General features: G+C 37.7%; 1 protein-coding gene across 17 annotated transcripts in view; it reads right to left on the reverse strand.

Annotated features, from left to right (window-relative positions):
- The window catches only part of RBFOX1 (RNA binding fox-1 homolog 1), a 1,074,031-nt gene that overhangs the window by 827,836 nt on the left and 232,646 nt on the right, over window positions 1-13,549 (reverse strand). For all 17 annotated transcript variants that reach the window (XM_051631846.1, XM_051631815.1, XM_051631814.1 and 14 more), the window contains exon 3: window positions 6,135-6,167. In XM_051631846.1, the coding sequence (XP_051487806.1) occupies window positions 6,135-6,167 (33 nt within the window). The remainder of the gene's footprint in view (window positions 1-6,134; window positions 6,168-13,549) is intronic.

Below are 13,549 nucleotides of genomic sequence, written 5' to 3' on the forward strand. Positions count from 1 at the left end.
GTTGTATCTCTTTAAATGAAGCAAATTTAGGTAACTTAGTCCATGGACCAACACTGTACATATATTAAAACAAACAACCCTAGCCTGAAAGTTTTGTAGGCTATGGTGGTTTAGCTATCAGAGCCACACAAGAATCTGCATGGTAGAGTAATGATAAAGATTTTAGTCAGCAAAAACTATGATCTTGTTTTGCAACCACTGTCCCAGAAGCACCATGAAGCACTTGGGTACACCCTCAGTCTGTACTGGGACTTTTAAGAGCTCACAAGACCCAGGCTTTTGTTCCTTGAACTGAGTAAAGACAATTTATGTAATCACATCTTTTCCAAACTGGATGGCAGCTGATGCCTAGTACTTATTTAAAGAAATACAAAAAAAAAAAAGGCTGAAGTTCCAATTACATATTTTATAAATGCTCTGTTTTATATAATAAGTAAATTAGTCAACTGGTTAATTAGTCAACTGGTTATGTCTAAATTGATGCATTGCATGATTCAGTATATTTAGGTTTTTTATGAAAGTGTAATTTCCATTCATTAGGTTCTGTTGAACTACTTGCTTTTCATTGGTAGCAGCTTCTGCTTCTATGAGCAAAGCAGTCCCCAAACCATAAATTATATCCTACAGTTTTGACATCATTTATTTTCATAGCATTATACATGCCAACCTTTTGACTACTCAAGATCAAAAGAGTTACTCTCCAGGCTCATATTTCACTATAGCTCTCATATTTTATGCAGCAAATTAGGCTTTACAGTAGCAGCAACAGCAAGACTCTCTCTCACACTTCACAGCTTAAAATTACTGCAGAGGATTTCATATCAAAGGAACATGATCCTATAAATTCATACTTGGGTAAAAAAAAAAAAAAAAGGATGAAAACTTTCTAAAATTCCATCTCTTTTGTATAGCTTTTATGCATATACATGTAACTGATGTGGTTAAACCTTAAAAGGTAGTCAGGATCTGCCTTTGGTACTGGAAGTCGGAGGGGAATCTAGCAAATACTAATGAAGGCAGGTATTTTAAGCATTCAGAGGGGGATGCACTCAAATCACGTTCAAAGGTCACCTACCAGGCATGCACTGCTATGAATTTCTTTTCTGCCACATTTGGAATGTCCATATTAACTTGTCAAGATAATTGCTACAGCTGGGAGCTCCCGTCACTGACAATCAAGAGTTTATTAGATATCTGAAGACACAAGTAGATGCTCAGCAGGATTTATATGTGACACTGAATTACCTGTGGACACCATTCAGTGCGAGTTCAGACACTTACTCAGCTTATATGCTCGTAAAATACTTTTCAGTGGAAATTACTTATGGGTAAACATTGAAATAACTTCTGCACAGTTATAACTGTTAAGCTCCAAAACCATGTAAAAATTACTCTGACACATAGTGCTTTAATTTACACTTAAAATTATTAGAATTCTTAGTGGTAGTATAGTAATGAATTATCAATTTATGGCAATTGTGTTTTTTTTAACTAGTTATACCTATTTATACACAATTTGTGACAGCTGTCATAAGTGAAATTTGAAGATATTTGAACAGATCAAGCACAAAAGGACCATTGAACTGTAGTAATGATCCTCTCGAGAAATTCTAATGTCCTGCAACAAACTACAGAGATGATAAAACCCTAAATTAATTAATAACCACTATGTTTATATGGAGTTATGCTATACTCGTACAGAAACTGGTACTGCTCTAAATAAAGATTTAAAAAAATCATTTTGAACATTTAAAAAAAACTAACAGCAAATTCTTTATCAGTCATCATGACTGATTGCTCAATGACTCATTCCTCTTTTATGGAAGAGGGAATACACAGCTGGAGAAGATTAACAATGCATAGGTTCAATCCAATGCCATGCCTGATGCAAAGTATTGATGCATCAGAAAAGCAAGAGGCTATAAGCCATTAATTCATTCTGAAAAAACAATCTGAAAATACAAATGGAAATGCCTTCTGTCCTGAGCATGTACTTACCCTGGAGTGATGGCAGACTAGGTCCTTGCATATTAAGTGTGCTTTGGAGAATCAAGAAGGACACAGAGGCTAGGAAGACTTAATGACATGTTTTTATCTACCATGGGTTTTTAATAGAACACCTGCAACTTATTCTAAGAGCATCAACCAGGTATTCATGCTTCCCCAAATAAAGCTCCTATTGATATCACAGTTTTCCCATAAATTAGCCAACAGGTTTTTAAGGTTACTTCAATACTAGCAAACTGAATGATAAGTCTAATTGAAACAGAGCGCTCTGCAAACTACCAAAATAACAGAAGTAGAACAATAGTGGTAGGTGCACATTTTCTTAGCAAGTTCTGTTATCTGTTTACACACACTCCTTACTGACTCCTTTTCAAAAACTTTAGGCACTTTATGTGCTATCTACCTAAGTGTGTAGGACCTTTGAAATACTGACTGTGTAACACATGCCTGTACACAACCTGGAACACTAGGATTCCAGCTGGGGCCTCTAGTGTGAAGCAAACAGGCAATAATATTAAGAAGCACAAATGCTCTGGATGGTTTTCAGACCGTATCTGCTCATGACATCTTGCACATGCATCACTCATCATTCATGTAAACGTATTTCCACAGTACCACAAGCACAGATGATTTCTCATAAACATTTTATGAACAAAAATTACATGCACAATTGTCTGTCTGTCAGAGGATTTTTCTCCACTCTGCCCCCCACACACCGAGCAGCAAAAGGGTGACTGAAGTGCAATGCACTCACTGGCCTTTTCAGAAACATGCTACTCCCCAGGCCTGACCTAATCCTTCAATGTAAGGTAAGTGGGGGACTTAACAATGACATTTTCTGATAATCAAGGACCTTACAGATTGCAGTATAAATAAGCCACAGTTTTGTTATCATTAGAGCCATATTCTGTTTAGTACTCTGAGGTTTTCCTTAAGCTCTGATTTAACAACTTCCTTGGCTTTGAGCTGATTTTTATATGCAGTTGTACCAAGACATACTGGAAGCCTTTTCTTTCTGAGAATAAAAAAGGCTGCCTTGATGTAACTCACATAAAAGCAGGCAGAGAGCTTACATTCAGTTACACTAGACTTGTATTTCAATCAGGTATGACCTCTAACATCTCACAATATGGTGGCCTTGAACTTCACCATATCATTTATTCAGACGTTAGGGAGAAAAACAGGAATCCTAAGCAGCTTTCTGTTCTCTATTTTGGTAACGAATTTTGTTTCAGAAAGAGGAATAGAAATGGTGCTTTCCCTAACATAAAGATTAGTGTTCCCAAAAGCCAATTAGAAAGAGGGAACACTCTGGAAAAAGTCACATAGTTTATTGAATGAGATGCCTTTTGAAGGGGACAAATATATAATGAAAAAAACAATTAAAGGACTAACTAATACAGGCATATCCCAATCAAAAGTTACCAGACCTGAAAAAAGTCATTCCTCAAACTGTTTTGTTCCAGAGAATTATGTGAAAATTCTACTGTAAAGTGTTGTGTATGTTATGGCAGTTTATACAGTATATAGCTGTATTTGAAAGTGTTCTGAGGCCCATTTTGTAAGGACATTAACACAATGTGTTTTACTGTGCAAGAGATCAGAGTCATTTGTGATAAAAATCTTCTTATTTGACTAGAAACGTACAAGTTTTTCTTTCTTAACTTGCATATTTACAAGACACTGACACTAAAAGGCACAGTGTAGGCAGATCTGGCAATTATGCATGGAAGGTTTTGCTGCCTGCAGCTTTGACTCTGTCAGTGTTTGTTGCCTTTATGTTAAAAGATGGAAGAAAGGTCTTAGGGTGATTTGACAGCTTCCTCTACAAGCACTTCTTTCTCTATAGCGGGTATGTGGCAACCAACATTTGGGAAAAAACAAAAAAAAAAACAAAAAACTTGTTGTATCTTCCTAAAACATTAAATAGCAGTGGGAATATGCTACATTTTCATTCATGCTTCATACAAAATTTGACACAGCTAAGTCAGCTATGAAGAAAAAGTGGACTAACTTAGACCAACAGTTCAAGAAACAGCAATTCTAATAAAAGATTTGAGAAAGCAAACACGTGTACTTTTTTCTTTTCAAAAGCAGGCTATAGGAATTGAGGCTATTCTGGCTTGTATCTTTCTCAGAATAATTCACGAAGACTAAAGAGAAAAAAAAAAAATCAGGCAAAACATCAAAAAATAAGACCACTGTTCTCAAACCTACAAAATACAGCCTAATACGTGTATGCACTGTGTAGATCCCAGGAAGAAATCTTGGGACATTTGCCATCATATCAAAGGGGCCATTTCCCTCAAGCTGAAAATTTTCTTTAATTCCAAAATTCAGCAGCCAGTTCTGCATGTGTTTTATTTAGTTGTTACTCATGTGTTATATCACTGATTTCAGTATGACTGTTTACAAACAACACTACCACCTTGATTCAGGAAAACACTTTATCCTTTACCTTCAATTAGGGTTTTACCTGCAATTAAGAACTTTGTAATTTCTTCTGAGTACTTTCATGCACAGGAGAAACAGCATTTAATTATAACCTCTTACACAGACATGTGGCTATTAAGTCAGTTGGTCCATGGGTTGAAGCACAAAGACCAGTTGATAAGGTTTTTCAAAAAAGAAATGCATTACCAAGTGCAGGAATACTCCCAAGGTTTCCAAATGGCGAAAGTACTAACAAACAAAACAAGTGACTGACTCAAAAACTTGTAATATTTCTAGAATTTTACACACACAAGGAAAAAAACATATGGGAACATTGTACAAATAAATGAAAAAATAAACTTTATAAGGGAACAAAATTGACAGTAGTGCCTGTAGAGTAAGAAATCCAAGCCCAAAATAATCCCAATTACAAAACAAGAAACTGAAAGTGACCTAGTGGGCTCTGCTGAAATCACAGCAACAAGAATATAAAACAATTCAACAGTGAAAAACCAAGTATAAATCCTGCTCCTGAAACTGCAACACAAGCCAAGTATGCAATTGAATCAGACCAGCAAAACTGAACACTCTATTACAGTCAAAATCTAAATAAAAATGAATTATGTCATTCTTTTACAATATGCAAGTGAACTTGTGTCCTTGTTCTTTAAAGTAACTAGCAAGGTTTATCTGTGCTCTTTGATAACGCAATTTAATTTGCCAAAGGTTCATATTAAAATTTTATCTGACTACAGCAGTTAGAGTCACCTAGACATTTTGTCATAGTTAAACATTAGCTTTGGAGTACATCACAAATTCCCTACTGTGAGTCTGAGACCTGTTTCATACAGAAACACTCCGAGCTTCCAATTGACATTACATTTAAATGAGTCAGTAACTGTGCACTGAATAAAAATCCCTGTCAGTTATGAGAAGTGCAGTGACTTATTCAACAGCAGTTTTGAAGGGACAAATGTGGTATAACACAAGTTGGTAGTCACAAAGGACTACCATTTTTGCTTTAGCAATCACAACATTTTCACCTCTTAAGAATAATGTTAGACCTTTAAGATGTTGACACGTCCTCATACACTTATATAAAAGTTGAAAAAATATGAAACCAGAATGATCAATCTAAACCCTAGCCATGTCAAACACCCAGCATACAATACAGTTAGCAGCAATCCAGAATTTAATAGCAATTCAACTAGTAGCATTTTGTCATAAAACTAAACTTCTCTCTCATGTCCCATTGTGTTCAAACAGCTCATGTCATACAGTATGAGATAAATGAGGCAAGCTAGATGGGGACTTGGAAGGAACACATGCCTATCACCAGAACTGACTTTGGAGCAGATCCAATTGCTGTCAAGCAAAGCAGAAAAAAAATTAAGGACATAGGGAAAAGGTTAGGTATTGATGGGATATTGTAACACATGCTTAACAAAGCTCTGAACTATGCAGTTTCAATGTCCTAGAAATCTTGAGAAAGCCCTACATAATGATAAAACTTTCCTTAATCTGCCTAACAACACAAGGACTCCAAAGATTGGCTCATTAAATACTAGCAATAGCATAAGTGCCAGAATGAAGTCTCTTCCATTTTCAGCCCCAAGTTGTCAGAAAGCTAGCCTCACTATCAAAACTGCAGACAGCTATTTAACATTCCACCTGTATAAGAAAAGATTCCCTACCTCAGCTTTGCTGGCAGCCGGTGTTGTCAAAACCTGAAAAATACAGGAAAAATGCATTAGTATTGATTCAACAAAACAGGAGTGGGATTAATTTGTTTTTGAGGTAACTGACATCAATTGTTTGTTATGGCTTGAGGTAAAAGAACTGGATAGGACTGTCCTTCCCATTGTGAGGAGACTATTCACCTCTCACGCACATCACAAAGCAAAAACAGGTATAAATTTAGAATACAGTAATATGCATGAATACTGAGTAAGAGTTCAGGAAACAAACCAATATAGAACTGGAAAAATATATTTATGTTTTTACCAATTTTTAATTTGTTTCTGAACACAAATGAAGAGCAACTCAACTATTAATTACATTAACACATGAAGACAACTACCAGAATATGCTTTGAAAACCAGCCAGTTTAGTTTTGTGGTGCTAGAAGCAACAGTGAGTTTGAAGAACACATTCCATGTGAAGTGCTTCTTCTCCCTAGTGACACACCGCACTGGGTGCAGGTGTCCAGGCTGTGGCAGCAAGGGAGCTGCAGGGGCCTCAGCAGTAGAGCCCAGGCCCTGTTCCAGTTCTGACAGCAACCCAGGCTGTGCTTCACGCAAATGGACTGATCCCTGAACAGCCCTGCACCTGCACCAACCACTTCTTTCTGCAAATCAAGGATTTAACTTGAACTTTGCACCTCTCTAGCTTTAGACACTAAACTATGACTAAATCAACTACTATCACATCCTTGCACAAAATTCAGCTCAGGCGACAGATGTGATTGTCATTTATATTAAAGCCGCTTTAACTCCAACACTTTAAATAGACACATATACTTTCGTATCATGGGTCAAAAACAAGCATGAAGTTAATAAGCTGTTACTAGACTGTGAAGGCTGTTTGTAAAACAAAAATCTTTTGGTAGAACTTTATGTCACAATATTGTCACAAGTTTAACAGGTTGAAAAACCCTTAATAATCTCCTCACAAATTTAAGACTGACACCTAGCTATAATCCTGGCTACATGACAATAGATCTGTCTTCATATTGGTATTAACAATCAGTTTTAAAGGATATCATCAAATGTCCCCATGTTTTAGGAGTAGCAGAGGGAGTGACCATCCATGACTAAGTTTGAGGGGAGGGGAAGGAAAGCACAGAGTTTATTGAATGGAGCTCAGCCTGTATAGCAAAAAAAAGACAGTTTGTGTGCAGAGCTGCTGTTCAAAGGAAGACATCTGTGGATTCATCAAAAATATTTCAAAGGAATTTAGGAACAGAAATGAACTCCTGTCACATCACAAGGTACCTGCAATCACAAACAGTTCTTTAATTTAACCTGGTTCAAAATCAAATTAAGCTCCATTTGAAATATTTATCTTTTGTCACCAACAGGATTTCTGAAGGCTGTTCAAGAGTTTCACTCACAAGCAGAACTTACATTATTCCATTTAATTACTTCTTTTTTTTTTTTGTTACTCTCCTTCATCAAGATTCTTTGTTGCTAGCAATTATTTTTCCTTTCCATCACAAACCTCATGTAAAATCATCACATCCATTCTCTGCTATCATTCCATTAGCTTAACATGTCACTCTGCTAATGTGACCTCACGACAAGGTCTTTTTACTGGTAAACTCAGTAGAGCTACAGACCAGTTACTGCAATTTTAATTTCATCTTCCTTGGAGGCAAAAGACTAAAAATGTATACTGCAGAGGGCATACCCAAAACCTAGCTTAACTTAAAACACCAGCATTTGGAGTGGAGTTTGCGGAAGCACTGAGAAACCCTGCTCTGAAGCATCTCTCAGTGGTGCACATCTCTCTCTCTCTGCGCTATGTAAGCAATGGGAATATAACCAAACAATGTGACTGTTCCAACCAAGGTCTCAGTAATGCCTTGCAATATCATTAAATGCTCTTCTATTTTAATAACTCACCTTGTATTTCCAAAAACTACATTTCTCTTTCATATATCTCTATCTTTCTGTTGCTTTAGAGTCAACCAGTGCTCAGCTGGACTGCTGGATGTATTATGCCCAGACCTCAATGATTTTGCCAGATAAACCCCTGCACAACAGTTGAATTCCAGTTAGTTCCTAGAAGCATGACCTTTTACTTGGTATTACTAACACTAATTCACTTCTTTTATCCAAATCTGCTAGACCATTTATCTCTTCCTGGATAACACACCAGGCTCTTCGGTACCAGCCGTTCCTAGCAGTTTTTTATTTTTATCAAACCTAACTCATACATTCTTATGCCAAGCATACTAATGAAAAAAATGTCAAATGTAATGAAAAATAACTCAATGCAGTGACACTGCCAAGAAAAACATTACTCTGAGCAATGCAATAGCATGCTGACACCTGTACAGAGGGGCTGGTCACCTGGCAGTCATATGCCAGCCCTGGCTGTACAGCTGAGAGCACTGTACTGTATCCAGGCTGGACACATGGACCTGAACATGCCCTAAGATACCTCTGAAAACTCTGCAAAGTAACCCTCACAGCTGAGGGACTATGATGTTTAACTGTTACATGCAGACAGAGATGGAGTGTTTCCACTCCAAATTATTACATTCCTCAAGCTAATGTTTAATTAATAAACAGTAAAACACAATAATTTAATATTTTAGGTCAAATAAAACTCGTGAAATTAATCAGCTGACTGTTGTTAGTCTATGAAGATCTGACAATTATCTAGACGTTTTAACAGAGATTTTTAAGTTTTATATGTCTTAATACAGGGAATTACCAGTCTATCTGTATGACTGATTTCTTATTTGCCCTCACCCTTACTCCCCTCTTGCAGTTCCTGAAACTTATAATTTCTAGACCAGCAGCTGTATCTTCTATCATGTTTGACAAGTCAGTGAATGAAGATGCAAGAGCAGTATAAAGTGTATGACAAAGAATAGCAGTTGGGAAGTCATTCTTTGCTACAGGCTTCTGCAAAAAATGCCTGCATGTCACAGTATGATTGCTTAATTAAATCCTCTGAAAAGGTAGTGCCAGGTATCAAGTTCCTTAGGCACAGCACCCGCTGAGATCTGTAGCCAAGTCACATGAGACACAAAACCAATTTACTCATCCCCATCCAGGGCAAAACCTGGGTAAGGATGTACCTATAATCATGTCTCGATAATAAGCTAATTGTTACAGAAGTGGGGGGTGTGGGGGGGTGTGGGGGGGGTGTGTGGGAAACAAGCCAAGGGGAGAAGCAGAGAGTGAGAACTGGAATGCAGACAATGTGCCTGTCACAACTAGTTGATTGTGCTTTATACTGCTGGTGGCTTCCTTTGTATACCATCCTACCTGCAACCACCTGCTGCTCTTACCAATGATTTGTATGAAATACCCCATTCTTCTAGTGTCTCTTGCTGTCCCCCCTGTCATGTTACATACTAGTTAAAGAACACAGCAATTTCATCGAGCAATCACAGCTTGGGTGAGGGATTCCTATCTTTTTTGCAAAAATCCCCTTGACATACAAAAAACCATGGGGTTATGTCACTTTCTCACAGAAGCTGCAATTTCTTTTTCTTGTGGTAGAGGCTGTACACGACTGACAGAAAACATCCTTAAAAATGGCTTTTTTGCTACTCATGAAAGTTGCATTCAATTCAGAACTTCCCTCTCTACATAAGAAATTCCATTAATACTGACAAAAACGTAGAAGTGGTGATAACACTAAAAATACAGCAGTCTTCTAAACTATGTTTACTCTTTTTATCATTTAGAAAGGTCTTATCTTGAGGTGCCTGCAGACGTAGCTCTCACTCTCCAGAAATAAAAGGATTTGCCATCCTAAAACAGTACCCAAATTGTTGCTGTATCTTATGTATCTCAAGCCAGCACCTTACCACAAAGAAATAAACAAAAGCTTCCTGAATTAAGAGAGCACCTGAAACATGAAACTGGAAAGTTCATTTAATGCCATTTTTGTATTAAATATATATGAAACATCCTGTTTAAAGGTTCAAAGATAAAGAAGCAGAAAAAAATTGAAAGGAAAAAGTTATGAGCCAGGATTCTGATATACTTTGCTGGCCTGAAAGTCAGTGACCATTTCACTGAACAAACAGCCTCACCTCCTCAGCGTGTGAAGCTCTATTCCTGTGTCACTCATTTATCCAGCTAAGAGATTTTCTTAATTTTTGCAGCTTCTCACATCACCCTGAATCTTGTACATTTTAAAAAACACAGTTCCTATCTTTCTTGTCATTCCACCTTTCTAGGTTCCCATGGTATGAAATAACAGTTATTTCAGCCCTAGTCCAGGATAAAAAAATATAAATGTATGGAAGTCCTTCACTGTCTGCTCATGTTCCAAATTCACAGAAGGTATGCATTGTATGTGCTATGTTACAGGAACATTCAGTGCAAGAGCTGCAACAAAAGGTCCTTTAGTTAGTTCAGTTAGCATCTTTTTGGGGCTCTATTGTGAACATCTTCATTATTTCTGAAGCTGGATTAAAAAAGCCAAAAATTCTGCAAATAAGCATTTACAATTAGCTTAAGAAATCTCTTGCACTTTGGACTTTAGAAATTCTTTTGGAATATTAGGCACACAGGATTTTGAGAATGAAGAAAATACATAAACCTAGTAGAAAAAAGTTAACAAGTGGAGATGTCAATGACAATTTGAATTGGCCTTCTTGCTTTCACCACTAGCAACGTGACCTGAGAGCTGATTCCTTCCACAGACAGATATATAGATATAGATATATATATAGATATAGATTTTTTTTTTTTTTTTTTTTTTTTAATGTATGAAGCCACCTCTTGTGTTTTTTGCAGGGCTGTTTGAAGACAAACATGAGTATCATTCATGTCATACATTATGACTGAACATTTGTGTAGCAATGAGTGGAATACACGGCTATACATACAGGTCATTCATTCCAGCTCCGTCACAAGAAGTAGGAAAGAAGAAGACAGTGAGTTATGTTTCTTTTCACACACAGTTTCATTTCTTGAACATAAAATACCTGATCAACAATTCAGAAAGAGTCTGTGTCACTCTTTCTCACTGTTAACCAATACCTCCACTGCTTACGTAGTCCTGAAACCACTGCAGCAACACACCTAACAACAGAAGGATTTAAGATTCGCACTGACAAGGAGATCAAGGGCAGAAATGTGACACGGTTTTGAGAATGGCTTGGTATGTATCTAAACAAATATGAAATACTACGTTTAAAGGTTTGTCTCACTGAGCTTAGGCAGTTTATAAAATTACAATTTGATAACCACTGTGCTGCAAACTTTTATTAATTTGTGATTTCATCACCTGTGGGTTGGGACAGGTGTAAGATTGATTGCTCCCTGTTTTTTCCCCTTTTTCATTTCCCTGGAGCAGTCCCTAGTCTGGCTCCTCAGGATTCATAATATATTTCTGATTGGGATTCACAGTCCAGGTCGCTGAGCAGAACTTAAGCTGTTGGAGCTATTTTGTAACAAGTGAGGAAAGAAAAGACCCTGATGCTGAGCGTTCTTCACTATCTCTGTACTCCATTATGAGAAAAGTTAACTGCAATATCACAAGTTCACTGTGATAAACAGCAGTGGAACAGGACAGAAAAAACCCACAAAATACCCCAAAAAAACAATAACCTGAAACCAGCCAACAATCCTTTAGTAATATGGCAATGTAATGACCGACACTGCTAGGGTTGACAAAATTAGAAAAATGAAAAAAAACACCCCAACAACACTGCACTGTAATACTTTGCTTCCTAAAGCACTATGCCTATGAAGCGTTAAGTTTTAAGGTATCTAGCCAAGTTTAGTGACATAATCATGACAAATAGAGCTATAAATCTAAACTTCTGTTTAAAGACATTTAAATATTTCCATAAGCACACAAAAATATGCATGCAAGAGATACCACCTTGCTAAGTCTGTTATGATTCATAAGTTTTCATTCACCTTCTTGTTTTCTAAAAGCGATGCTCTAAAGCGAAGTAAAATATAACTTTTACATCCATGTTCCTTAGACTACCAAGAAACTTCACCAAGAAACCCTGCACTTCCAGTTACAATTCTAATCCTTAACAGTCCCTAAAGTAGCTGAGCAACAGAATGGTAGAACTTGATAAAAAAATGTTAACTCATTTTAGATTAGATTGTGTTCTTAATATTGTACTGATTAATGCTCAGATAAAGCTCTAAACTAAAACTTTTTTTATAATTAAAGGCTTTTTTACAAGTGGCTGGGAGGACTTTAAGAGGTCTATTTATAGCATCTCCTTCCTCCTTTCACAACAGTAAGCAAGCTGGCCAAATTGAGACTCTAGAAAAGAGAAATTCTGGTGAAATCTCACATGGGCTATTGCCAGGGCAATAAAAATTAAAAAAACTATGTTTTTAACAGCTGAAGTTTAATTTTAAAGTAATCTGTAAATTAAGCCAGCTAATGAAATATGTATGCACACAAACATATATACACAAGTGCATAAACCTTATAAACTCAACTGGGACTGATGGGCCATGGGAAAATCACAGAATCATCAAGGATGGAAAAGACCTTCAAGATCATCAAATCCAACTGTCTGCCCTAAAACCCATAACCACTAAACTATCTCCTGAAATTCCATGTCCACCTGTCTTTTGAACACCTCCAGGGATGGTGCCTCCACCACCTCCCTGGGCAGCCTGTTCCACTGCCTCGTCTCTCTTTCTGTGAAGAAATTAATCCTAACATCCAATCTGAACCTCCCCTGGCACAAATTGACCCCATTTCCTCTTGTCTTATCACTAGTCACTAGGGAGAAGAGGCCAACACCCACCTGACTACAGCCTCCTCTCAGGTAGTTGTAGAGAGCAATGATGTCTCCCCTCAGCCACTTCTTCTCCAGCTTCACCAATGCCGGGTATAGGGGCAGGATTACCTCCCTGGTCCTGCTGGTCACACTATTCCTGCGGCAGGCCAGGATGCTAGTGGCCTCCTTGGCCACCTGGGCAGACTGCTGACTCGTGTTCAGCTGCCTGTCAATCAGCACCCCCAGGTCCCTCTCTGCTGGGCAGCTTTCCAGCCACTCCTCCCCACACCTGTAGCACTGTTGGGGGTTGTTGTGGAAGAACTGTGTGACTCGACATTTGGCCTTACTGAAACTCATGCTATTGGCCACGGCCTATCAGTCCAGCCTATCTAGATCCCTTTAGAGAGCCTCCCTACCCTCAAGAAGAACAACACTCCCAATTAAGGCTCATTAACACCCTCAGCTTTTGCTCAAAGCTGGGATTACTGCTGAACTGATCTGCTCAGCATTGAATCCAGCCAATTTATGGCTGTGGTTGTTTCCACAGAGATGTCAAAGTTTGCTGTGCCAAGTAGCTCTCCCCTTCTCCTGCTGCCTTTGGCCATTTTTCCCATTACTCCAGGCCCTCTCATGAAACTTACAGGGAACATAACTCACATT

The sequence above is a fragment of the Apus apus genome, chromosome 14, assembly GCF_020740795.1.
Source record: "Apus apus isolate bApuApu2 chromosome 14, bApuApu2.pri.cur, whole genome shotgun sequence".
Taxonomy (NCBI): Eukaryota; Metazoa; Chordata; class Aves; order Apodiformes; family Apodidae; genus Apus; species Apus apus.